The sequence below is a fragment of the Hetaerina americana genome, unplaced genomic scaffold (genome assembly GCF_022747635.1).
Source record: "Hetaerina americana unplaced genomic scaffold, ioHetAmer1.1.p SCAF_2, whole genome shotgun sequence".
NCBI lineage: Eukaryota > Metazoa > Arthropoda > Insecta > Odonata > Calopterygidae > Hetaerina > Hetaerina americana.
In genome coordinates, this window is record NW_027286763.1 from 48,089,438 (window position 1) to 48,101,625 (window position 12,188).

The window sequence follows — 12,188 nt, forward strand, 5'->3', positions numbered from 1 at the left end:
GTAGAATTAAATTTTAAATTTTGTTGGGTGAAAATTTCAGAATTCCATTCTTCTTGCGTGAACTGATAGATATTTTTTTTCAGATTCTTAAAAATGACAGACTGACTGGTATGGAGGGTGCAAAGGATTCTGATAGATTTGCACTTGATGGCAGCACCTCAGGGGCGAATGGGAGTGGAGGAAGGGGCAGCAATGGAAGGCAAGAGAGCAAGTCCTGCGCTTGCTGACGTACTTGTGAGGTAGTGCCTTTCTTGGTTACTCATTCCAAGGATTTGTTGGCATGGTAATGATTTGGCACTTCAAACAAATATTTAAAATGTTTGGGCTAGCCCCCACAATTGAATGGGTACAAATTGTGCTCTTGAGCTGAGTAGGTTTTTGAAAGGAGGATGACTTATATGTCAAGAGCTTTATTGGATATTTTGTGAGGACTTCATAAGTTGTTTCAAGTGACTCTTCCCAGTGTTGTAACTACTGTTATTTTAATCATATTTTTAGCAAATGATGTCTTGAGATGCAAAGAAATATTATTTTCAACATTCCACTACCAATGCATAACAAGTGACAGATAATGTTGACTATTTTATAGTTACACTCCTCTTAGTTTTAAATTACTTTTACATACCCATAATACACATGGCAAAATTGTAGATATTTTTATACATCATGTGGCTATGAATGCCTTGTAACATATCATTGGCATTTTTAGTGGCTGTATGTTAGTACAGGTGACAGTGTTAATGAATATAGCAGTAAGCTGCCTTTATTACAGAGATGATGCTGTGCATAGGGTGATCACAGAACTATTTTTTTTCATTTCTCAGGTTATGTGAGATGAATATACAGTTACTGTTCTTTAATTAGGTTCCCTTCATTCAATTTTAAGTGAGAGAATTGCTGCTAATAGTGTGCGAGATGAGAGTTAAGTTTTCATTTGTGGCTGGTATTTGTTTCCATTGCCATCTCTGCATAACACACATAAAGAAATACTGTTTAGCAAATGTTGGGATAAATTGCCCTAATTCAATTGAATTTTACTTAATATTTTAATTTTAATATATACTTGTTGAAATAATTTTAATTTGAAGCTAAATCTGTTTTGTTGATTAGTCATTTGTTATTTGCCTCAGCTCTAACATGTTTGGCTAGGTTTACTTTGATTTACTGGTTCATTATTTTTTGTCTAGTCTTGAATATGTTGAGGCCTGTTTAAATTTTATGAAGAGGATGTTTCAGTAATATTTGCCAAGGTTTTTGCTTATACTAGTAATCATTGAATTCTCTGTACATAAAATAGGGAATTAGGAATACATACTTCATTTTTATTGTCTTATTTTATGAAGCAAACAGTAAATAATTTCGACTGAGTGACTTTCATGCGTACAATTAAAACTTTGCATTTAAACTAATTTTATTTGGATGAAACTCACAGAGTTGGGTACAGTGCAAACAGGAGATGTATGTTAATGGCCGAAGGAAACAAAACTTTTGTATTTTCCCTCTTGTTAGTTAGAAGAATTACTGTGTTTACTACTTCAGCGTAAATTCTGGTAAATCTCTTGGCAAATAAGTTGGTGATATAATTACACCCAAAGAAATCGGTTATTAGTGAAATTCAATTCATGGGCGTCAGGTTGGCCCTGATATGATTGCTCAATCATAAATCATCAACCATAAAAGCTTACTGGAGATTAATGTGGTCATCTTAAGACCAGGTCAATTTGAATGATGATCCGTCAAGTTTCTTCACTTCATAGCTCATTGGTGGCAATTGGGATAAAATTCTGAATCAAAGATTTACCATTATCATTTCAGTTAAATTATATACACCCATAGGAAAGATGACTAAGTAAACTGACATTCCATTTCAGGAATGTACAGTTTATAATAAATAGCTTTAGTGCTTGCTTTTACTTAGAATTAGCGATTGTAACTGAAAGGAATTTTAGTTTGTGTGTGCACATAAGTTCATAAGGCTGTCATCTTTTGTATAACGGAAGACAGCAGAGATGGTGTTTCACTGCCAAATATTGACTGTGTGAGTGCAGTTGCCTTTACCCTATAATTTTAGCTGATTGCTGAGAGTCAATGTTGTGCCTTGTGCTTGTTAAAAGCTTATCCAAAAACCACATTAAAAGAAAAGAATTTTCCTAAAAATAAATCTGCCTCAGCTTTTTAAAGAATTTTATAATTTTGGATAACAAAAATGTATACATTTAGTCGGCAGCTGTATTGGTCTGTGTGTTTGGGAAGGCTGCTGCTACCACAGCTGTTTTCCTACAGTTTATTTTTGTGCAAGGCCAAATGTTTCAAATTGTATCAGGTTCGTGGAGACTTTTGATAATAATCATATTTTTTCAATGCTCAGAGATAGTCCTTTACTTGCTAGCTGTATTATAAGTGTATTATCATACCTATCAGATTTTGCTTGGTGTGTAATGGCTCCACTTAAAACTGTTGATGTAATGACATAAGAATTAAGTATGGTATTGTTGTCAGTTTTATAAAACATTTTAATGGAATGGATTTTAAGTTGTGCCAATTTGTTAAAAAAAAACTGGTGCCATTTTTTTTACACACATTTATGAATGAATGTTGTATAATTTGTATTTTTTGTGCCTGTGTGAATGAAAAAGAGAGGCCACTAATAAATTGTGAATGTTTTACTCTCTATACTGTTTTCATTAATAAATATGCTCGTGTAGACATTGCAATTATAGATATGATAATAAGTTTAATGGAATGTGCATTTGCATACCCTACTTCTACTGTAGTTGGATGGATTCTTCATGGTTTTTTTGCTTTTCCTCTAAATCAGGGAAAAGCAAGTACATCGTTGAGCACGGATAACGTCATAATTTGAAAACCATTTGGATTTGAAAAAATAAGGCCCTTGTTAAATTAACTCAATTATCCAATTAACATTTTAATGTAGTCAACATTAAAATCATGTTGGATGAAAATCATGTCTGTATTCAATTTCTACCCTGATGGAATAGGATATGTATTCATCCCATCCCATTTAATAAGATAAATACAAAACACAGATGCATTTTGTGTAAAATACATTGCATAAAATATGGTCCCTGCATTAGTAACAGTTTAATATCTTTATCAGTCATTATTTTTTACACACTAAAAATAATAGTCAAAAAGCTAATAAGGGCATAAAGAAACAGGCAAACTTGGAGTTACATTTGAAAATTCTTCTGCAGTTCAATGTTTTGCCTGTAGGAATGATTTACTTGGGTTTAAATGTACTGATGGTTAAGGCATGTTCTAGGCAAGGCATTACTTGCCTAGTGTCAGTTACTTGGGCTCACAAGAGATAGAAAAATGAGGATAATTTCCTTCCAAAACTGACTATGCTGAACTTAGAAATTTAAGCATCCAGCATTCCTTCCAATTACAGTGGGAACTCAATGAAAATCATATGTTGATTTAGTTCATTTTATTACTGTTTGTTGACATTACTGTTAGAATAACAATTAGAGCAGAAGAGGTATTTGTCGAGAAATGCCTAAGAACTTGACTACAGACAGATGTCGATTATAGTGATACCAAATGCTGCAGCAAAACATTACAAACTGCCTTTTTGCAAAGCTTACAGTTCTGAAAGAACTAACCTAGGTGCCCAGGAAAAGAGAAAACTATGAAAAAGCAGACTTGGTTATAAAACAAGTTTATTTGAAAAAAGCAAATAACTGAGAGAAAAGTAAATTACTCTAAAGCCCATAGATTTCAGCAGAGGCCACTTTTTATTCAATATATAAGCAAGACATTGTTGAGGAAAGTTTACACAACTGATAGCACCATTAATGACCTAAAGAATTAATAGCAGAAGAATTATCAAAATTTACAGGGAAAATTGCCATTTTTTTCTGAAAACAGCAGTTAATAGATTCCAAATAATCACCTGTTATAATTTTATGAAATTACCTTGACAAACTTTTTTTTTTTTTGATGAATTTAAGGCCTTTGAGATTTTGTTTAACTGAAGATTCTTAATGAAACCGAAAGGGGCCAAAACTATTTCCAGTTGATTTACTTACTTATCAGATATGATTTCAATTGACACTATGAACACTCATTTAAAGGAAGTTTCCATTAGATGGTTTTAAAAATTTGCTGACATGCTAAATATATCTAATTTAGAGGAATATTTTTGACATCAAAATTTGAAGAGCACTATGGTCCACTTTCATTAAGCATAACAAATTATGTCAAACATTGAAATTATGAAGGAAGGTTACAGAAAGAAATGAATTAGAAAAACTGCAAAAAATATTTTCATATGTATGTATTGTTATCACAATGGACATTTGGATAGTTAGTAGTAACATTTTGCTTGCATCTGTTAAGTCCACACATCAACCATACCTTACTTAAACAGCTGATAAAACACGTGTTCTGCAGATGTTTCAGGAAGGGAATGAGAGAATTTTTTTTAGAAGTGGCAGATGTATTACAATCGATACTAAATAAACAAGCATAATATAAACTTAAATTGATAAAAATAAATATAAAATTCCCATTTCTCCTCATTTAGCAATATCTTTACCATGCACATACATAGGTACCTAAATTCCTTTTCTTGATACATTATTGCTTTCAATGAGAGACAGACTCAGGCCTATTAGAAGCTAACAATAAGAGAAAGTTTAAATCAGTCATTGCTAGATCTTAGGATATGCACCCTCACATGAATGTTAGTGGTAATGTTAACTACTGCTAGCTACAACCAAACAGACAATTCCTTTTGATTTAGAGTTTATTGTAAAGGAACTAATCTAATACATGTAACATGTAAAAATGTACCCTACTCAACATGACTTGGAAGGAGTATTACCATAAAATACAAAAAGAAAAATGCTTTTGACTAATGCCTTAAATCGTTAGAGCACAGAACACCTAAAAGGCATCATAAAACAAGGGTGTATGTTTAATCCCTTAGTAGTCGACAGAAATCATTTCTGCTGATTATTGAGAACTTCCATGAGAAGGTAGCAGTAGGATGACCTGAAATTAGAAAGCAATATCTTTACAATTTGTATAAGTGAACTGCAGTTTAAGATTAAAAGAAGATCACATGACAGTAACTTCTAACAGAGTCATCCACTAATGTATGTTACAATGTAAAAATTTCCAAGGGTAAAAATCATTTGTCTTGACCTGGATGGTTTACGTTGAGCAAATATAAAAGACTTGTGAAAACATTAATGACCTAAGTATCTTAGTAATATATTGGGAGCTATCATAATACCATGAGAAAATAAGAAAGCTAATAAGCAATACTTTGTAATAAACTGTTAACCTATGACTAAATCCCAATTTTGTTCAAATCAATTTCTCAAATATTTTGAATGAAAATAAATACATAGCACAGAATTACAAAAATCAGAAACAAAAAACACAGTTTTAAATCAGTAATTTACCATAGCAAGAATTTTCTTTAAAGACTCTTTACCTTTTAGCAAAGTGCTTTGGAGGATAAAATATTTAATGAACTTTGTGGCTTTTATGTACATAGCAAATCCATCATATTTAAAACATGTAAAAAAAAGAATCTATTCTCTATGACATATCTTTCTCCCCTTTTTGCTGCTTCGATACATTGTCATATGAAAGGTCTTGCTGCCTTATTTAGAACCTTATAAACATTATATTTATTTTGTTTAGCCCTTGGTAGGAAGAAGGGAGCAATAATATCTCTTATTAACAGGTGAGGAAAACGGTTACTTGTTCAGGAAAATTTCTTTTTTATAGCACATTAATTGTGGCCACAGCAATGGCTAGGCAATGTATTTATGATCAATTTGTGATGGACAACATGATTCATCTCAACCCAAAAAAAATCCTAGATGTATCTTTCAAAGCTTTGTCCGAGCCACTTTGGTAGCTAAATGCAGACCCTGGGGATAGCAGGGTACCATTTATACCTGCCAACCCAAAGGTCATAGGTTCGAGTCCTGCCTAGGTGGATTTTTCTTCACCTAGGATTTGGATGATTGTAACTCTATAAGTTGTCATTTTCAAGTTTAAAAATCTGATGTAAAGGCCAAAGAATGACTTTTCGAATTCATGATAATTAATGCCGCCTTCTAACAGAAGGCATAATGAAAGATGGCTTGCAAGATCTTTGAATTAGTTATTAATCAGCCGCTCTATTTTAGGCACCTATTATTACTATTAAGAAAGGGCTGAATGGGTGTTCACTCTTTGGTGATATTATTTTGGAATTTTGTACTATGAGTCACTAAAATTACCAATGCAACACTTTCTGTGAATCAAGTTCACTGTATCATATGACACTGTTTGGAAAAGTTCATAATCCAAAAGGCGTAAGGAAGACAAAGATAACAGCCAAACGTGAATTAATCACTAATTTTCATGACGGCAAAATTTCCATTCGGGAGTGAATGATGGTCACATAATTTTTGGGAACTTTGTTGGTCAATTGAACATTGCTAATTCATAAAAAAAATTCAAGAACGGGTTAAGATGCTTGGTGCATTTTAAGAGTTGTCATTTTAAAGGGGATGCCATCACAGAACAAATAAAACTTGGAAACTATCAAACAATTAGTCACGAAAGATAACATAATTTTAAACAAGACATATTGAAAGTCAATTGAGCATGTTGACAACAACATAAATTGAAGTCAATTATTTAAAAAAAGGGCACACAAGTACCGGAATAAACAGTCAATACACTTTGGTAAGAGCAAAAGGTAACTGTGCCAGATAATGAACTCTTAATTCCTCTTGAAAAAGACTGGATTTATCATCTAAAAATTTCCCAGGTAATAACTGAAAAATCGAATTCTTACAGATAAAAAAAAAAAAATAGCCAACCCAAAGATTGAGTTTGAAAGGAGAGGGTGTAGCTCACCATGACCTTGGTCATAAGGCATGCAAAGTTCATATATTCACGTAAGGAGAACTAGTTCCTTTTCCTGTAGTGCTTAAGTTCCCCCTAAGTTCAGCTTATATTTTGGATAGGTTCATCCAAAGACATTTGAACTGGGGTTTGGGCCCAGGACCCTCCAGTCAGGAGCTGAATTTTCAAGTCATTGAGCTACCATGCAGCCACATCTTACAAAAATGGAATACTTTCAATTAAAATAACTACACTTAGCCGATTAAAGATGTTTTTGCTATTAATCAACATGCTGGCTCTAACATGGCATGGGGTCAGATAAAATGTTTTTCAATTTCCCAGTACATAAAAAAGTTTTATGAGAAGTTGAATTCCTCAATGAATGCCATATCACAATGAAAGCTTATAATGCCACTGAGCTCGATGAATTCCATGCTAAATAATTTTCAAAATGAAACTATGATTCTGAACATTCACTCTCCTCTAAAAATAGCTTAAGTTTTTGTTACCACTATATAACCTTAGGTTAGCAGAGATAATTCTCACATTTTTCACTATTTAATTACGATGGAAAATTTATGTCCACCATACCAATAATAATATATTATTTCTCCATTATAATTACTCATGAATTATTATGCATCCTCATAATTCTTTATAATATTTTAAAGTGCTATTAAAATCATGAAGAAGAGAAGAGTGAGCTAAAGTGAGAGACTACAACAAATATATATACACAAATTAAATTTATATGATTTAAATATATATATATATCATTTTCAACTGCTTCTTATGATTAAGATAAAAATGATACTGAAGGTCCACTAGTCACACAATATATGGTTGTAATGGCCTTCTCTCTGCTTTGTTACTTTCCCATGACTTTTCTCTACACCACTGTTCCACTTTTTGAAATTAGTACGATTCACTATGAGTGTGATATTGCTGCAACATCCTGAGTATTTTCCACAAATCAATATTGCTGCACTTTAGCATGTAGACAATCTGGATGACCTTCAGTGAACCACATTAACATTCAAGAGAATGTTTTTAATTTATAATAATGATCACTATTCCAAATGTAATTGATGCTGGAATAGGTGGAAATTTTCAGGCAGTATATATAGTTTTACAGTTAGTAAAATCATGTTCTGAGATGAATGAGGTTTATGTGAACATGTACTTTGTGCGATTGGGTACAATACATAATGGTCAGAAGCACTTATAACATTTGGACCTGAGATGTTCCATTTAGCAGTTAAGTACTCCAAAGATAATGAGGTTATCACAACATACTATGAAGATATGTATGTATATATACAGTGAAACCTCATCATATAAAAAATCTGTTAAAAATAAAATATGAGTTCAATCCCAATCTTATACCATAAAAATCACATACCAAACTCTCACTTAAATATTAGAGGTCTGAATTAATTCATTTTAAAGAACTCTGTGCTAAAAATAACAGGCAAAGCTAATTATATGAACAATCTTCAAAATAAACATTGGAATAATTAAATATTTTTTAATTTTTTTGTCTTTATTGGCTTTTAGTATAACAAAATATCTAATTTTAGGTCCTTTTCGCTATGGCAAGATTTTCTGTACTTTAACTTGAGGAAAAGAGACAAAAATATTTGATTTAAATATTTTCCATATTTTACCATGTGTGACTTGTCATGACTTATTAGGTTAACACTGCTCACAGATGTCCAGGCTTAAGCTTTACAGTTCTGTGCAGTCATCATGATGATAACTCAGTGCAACAATAATGCCTAAATTCCAGGTATCAAGAAACATTCACAATATCAACCCAATATGGCGGGACACAAACACAGTAGACACAAATTTGTACTCCTCAAGGATATAACTCTTCTGCCAGGAGTTTGAATAAATTCCTATCATACTTGTTTTAATTTACATTATTATATTCAATGATTATTTAGTTTTAGTTACAGGCTGGATAAATCAATCACCAAAGAAATATTTTTAACCTAGCATGTGTATGCATGATAATGCTTGTCATGCTTTGAAAGTTGTTTGAGAAGTGCTAATATATAATAGGGAATCAAAGCACTTATGATGATTAATCATAAGTATGAATGGATGATTATCCGTGAAACTAAAGACATGCCTGATGTCTCATCGAGCAAACATAATTTGAGCCATACAGCAAGATCAAAACTCCTATTTTTAACAGCAGACTCTGCACCTGCTTAGAATACTATCACAAATACTGAGACTCAAATGAACACACAGCATTTCTATCATTTTTCACACCTTCAGATATTCACTGGTTTAACCAGTTTATGTAAAAAATATCAAAGATACATTTTATTGTGATTCAATAAGCAGCAGTAATTTGATACTTTTGATTAGGTAGAGTAAGCTTTCTTCTCATTTCAACCCTCTCAGTATTTCAAAAAATGCAAACAGTATGGAAATATACATCATACCAATTGAAGTTGAGCTTAAGCTTTAACATATTTTCAGCAGTTAACACTGTTTAACTGTTACCCTTCCCACCCAATAAGAGTTATGGCATTCAAAACACTTCAAAATAAATTTCATGCGCTTAAAAAGTTACCAATCACCAAGTCAGATAAAAAATGAGCTCCTCATGTTCTTTTCTACTAATGCAAGTGGGACAATTGGAATTACACGTTTATTTTTTCTAGCCACTTCTTACTTCACCATCATCCTTACATGTGATAATTTATGTAACTGATAACCAAACTCTATTGGAGAGCAATTAGACTGTCATACATAGCTGTGAAAACATATAAGACTGCATTTCAACAATATTCTAATAAATCAAATGATTATTAATATTAAAGCAGTCTATAAAATAATGTTTCTCACTGCCAATCTCCCAAAAATAAACAATCTCCGCTTCAAATGTAAAGATGAGTAAAAAGGCACAGATGGAATCCGTCACGATGGTGTCTGTGAGCTTCCCTCAAACCTTGGAGGTGCCGATGGAGTAGAATTCTGATCTTCGATAAGGGAGACATCTAGAATACAGAATGGACTGCGGCATGTGGGGCAAGGACATTTTGAGCCCAACCAAGTCTCCGGATGATCTTGGTCTTGTCTTGATGCAAACCTGGAGTTTTTTATTGAAACAAAAGACTTCAATTATAAAATAAATAGCTAGCAGAGGTATCATTTTCCTAGCCAACTACAATTTAGGCTACTAGGCTTGCCCTTGAAGTTTAAGGGTATGTTTCACTACTATCCAGTGGTAGCGACATATTTACCTGGACATTATTAAAAGAGGACTTTACCAATTAATATTAATCTATCTGCGATACAATACACCTGACTTTCCAAGTACACATTCTTTTTGCATGATGCCAACCAACACAAAGATATAGTTGAAAATAAGATTCCCTCTTTGTTGGCCTGGCTTCAATTTGCCTTGGTCTCACCAGAGAATGAATTATCATAATTGTGAATATGCCCATTGTACTACATAAACTGAGGTTTTAGAAAACATGTTTGACCGAGGCTGGACCATACAATCTAAAGAAAGGTTGGCAAGCCCTATGTTTTGAATTTCTCTCATTGACATTTCCCTTGGAACTTCCAATAATTAATAAAGATTCATTATATAATGAACTTGAAAGGATATTAATCAACAGGGAACATGCAATATAACACAGAGGCTGGAAAACTATTCATAAACATGGAAAAGCTAAATTGTCAATTTGAATTTGAAGAAAATATCTAGAAATTTTAGAAAACAGTTGCCACTTCCAAACATAAAAACTGGGATGATCAGAGGCAAGGTAAATAGTGCACCTAATCTGACCTTTCATACATTTTTTGCACTTACCATTTTGCCATGCATTCAATGCACCACATAGGCCTACAATAGCAAGCTACACAAGACCGTTCTCCAGATACTGGAATACATCTTCTTTGCAGCTTGATTTCTGCAGGGGCCTGCATACAGCCAATACATGCCTCAAATTCCTGCAGTTAAAGAAAAAAGCTTTTGTTAGAGGAGTGAAACATTCATCGAAATTTACAGCTTGACTCAGGAAAGAAATAATAGTTTACCTCAGCAGAATGGAAACGTTCATTGTTCATCACTTGATCCCGAAATACTGCCTGAAATTTGTCGCTCAATGTTTTGTGAATGACCACATTCTTCAAATTCGTTATTGGCATTTGCAGTTTATCTTGAAGATCCTTAAAGTCAACTGCATTCAACCTATTGAACAGTTCTTCGTTATATTTTTCTCACATATCTTCAAATTCTAAAAAAATGTGAAATATCAATGAAATGCATACCTTATAAAGAAAGGCTTGGTTCTTTCTCTACAGCTTTGTACTTCAATGTTGAGGTACTGGGTGCTACCAGAACTATCAGGTGACATAACGTGGTGATCAGCCTCCAAAAGAGCTAATGAAATGTCACTTTGGTGAGCTATCTCCATTTTATAAGGCATTAACTTCATGATCCAATTATCTGTCACGACGGTTTTTAGAACGTAACCAGTATTTATACATGTTTTGTCAATTCTGGGAACGAATAAATACACCACGATGAGTACTTAACTCTAACTCAACTGACATCAACGACAAAACAAATTTCTAAAATCACACAGAAGAATAATTACCTCCTGAACTCTACGTTAATGTCCGATGCCACATTCTTCCAATTATTTGGCGCACTAGAGTATCTAGATAAAGTTCTTGCAATTGGATGGCCACCCCAGTCGTTCTTATACCATGCCCAAACATGACAGCCTGCCACCAGTGGAACTACTGATGCAACTGTGCTAAAAGCTATGAGCAACGTGTTTTCACGTATTACTGAACCAGAGTTCCAACATTGAGTCAATCCAATCACATAGCCTGCAAAAATAGCACAGGAACTGTAGGTTAGTTAGAAGTAGTAATGAGAAATTGACGACAGAGGTTCAAGAACATGCCATACAAGAACTTGTAACATAACTATGTAAAAAATACCCATTGAACTTAAAGAATCTAGATCATCAGAACAATTCACTTACCCAAAGGAAGGAATGAGTGGCATAAAACGGTAGCAGAAGTTCTGCGGATATTGTACTGTATGAACTGTTCATTCTCACTTCCAAGCCATTTAGAAAATATATCCTGTACAGTAATACCTGCAGAAACGAACGCACTCGGTGGGAATATAAAACAAATTGAAAATAAAACATAAAATAAAGTAAAAGTTGAAAATGCAATATCCCTCGAGAAATACAAGGGATCATCCATTTTTGTTATTTATTGGTGGTATCGTTTTTCATTTATCTACTACTTAATCACGT

At 33.1% G+C, this 12,188-nt stretch overlaps 2 protein-coding genes across 5 annotated transcripts in view; one reads left to right on the top strand and one right to left on the bottom strand.

Moving 5' to 3' along the window:
• The window catches only part of Rab32 (RAS oncogene family member Rab32), a 126,046-nt gene extending 123,375 nt beyond the window's left edge, over positions 1 to 2,671 (top strand). For all 3 annotated transcript variants that reach the window (XM_071586002.1, XM_071586001.1, XM_071586000.1), the window contains exon 5: positions 84 to 2,671. In XM_071586002.1, coding sequence (XP_071442103.1) covers positions 84 to 227 — 144 coding nt within the window. In that variant the 3' untranslated portion in view covers positions 228 to 2,671. The remainder of the gene's footprint in view (positions 1 to 83) is intronic.
• A 1,624-nt stretch (positions 2,672 to 4,295) lies between these two features.
• Positions 4,296 to 12,138, bottom strand: LOC139687736 (E3 ubiquitin-protein ligase TM129). Of its 2 annotated transcripts, none has more exons than XR_011700654.1 (7): positions 11,907 to 12,138; positions 11,511 to 11,748; positions 11,182 to 11,412; positions 10,948 to 11,101; positions 10,721 to 10,860; positions 9,745 to 9,988; positions 4,296 to 5,019 (listed from the first exon to the last, which is right to left on the bottom strand). XR_011700654.1 is itself a non-coding variant. In XM_071585006.1 (7 exons), exons 1-7 carry the CDS (start codon positions 12,133 to 12,135, stop codon positions 4,968 to 4,970), a joined length of 1,185 nt encoding a protein of 394 aa, XP_071441107.1. In that variant the 5' UTR covers positions 12,136 to 12,138; the 3' UTR covers positions 4,296 to 4,967. The 2 variants fall into 2 exon arrangements, 1 of the variants encoding a protein (XP_071441107.1); XM_071585006.1 differs by having other exon boundaries at positions 9,848 to 9,988.
• Between the last annotated feature and the right edge of the window lie 50 nt (positions 12,139 to 12,188).

Excerpts from the sequence above, each read along its gene's own strand:
- LOC139687736 (XM_071585006.1), bottom strand. The coding sequence starts at position 12,135 with ATGGATGATCCCTTGTATTTCTCGAGGGATATTGCATTTTCAACTTTT. Across the intron at positions 11,102-11,181 it reads ACCAAGCCTTTCTTTATAAG|GTTGAATGCAGTTGACTTTA; the intron begins GTATGCATTTCA and ends ACTGTTCAATAG. Across the intron at positions 10,861-10,947 it reads AACGTTTCCATTCTGCTGAG|GAATTTGAGGCATGTATTGG; the intron begins GTAAACTATTAT and ends CTTTAACTGCAG.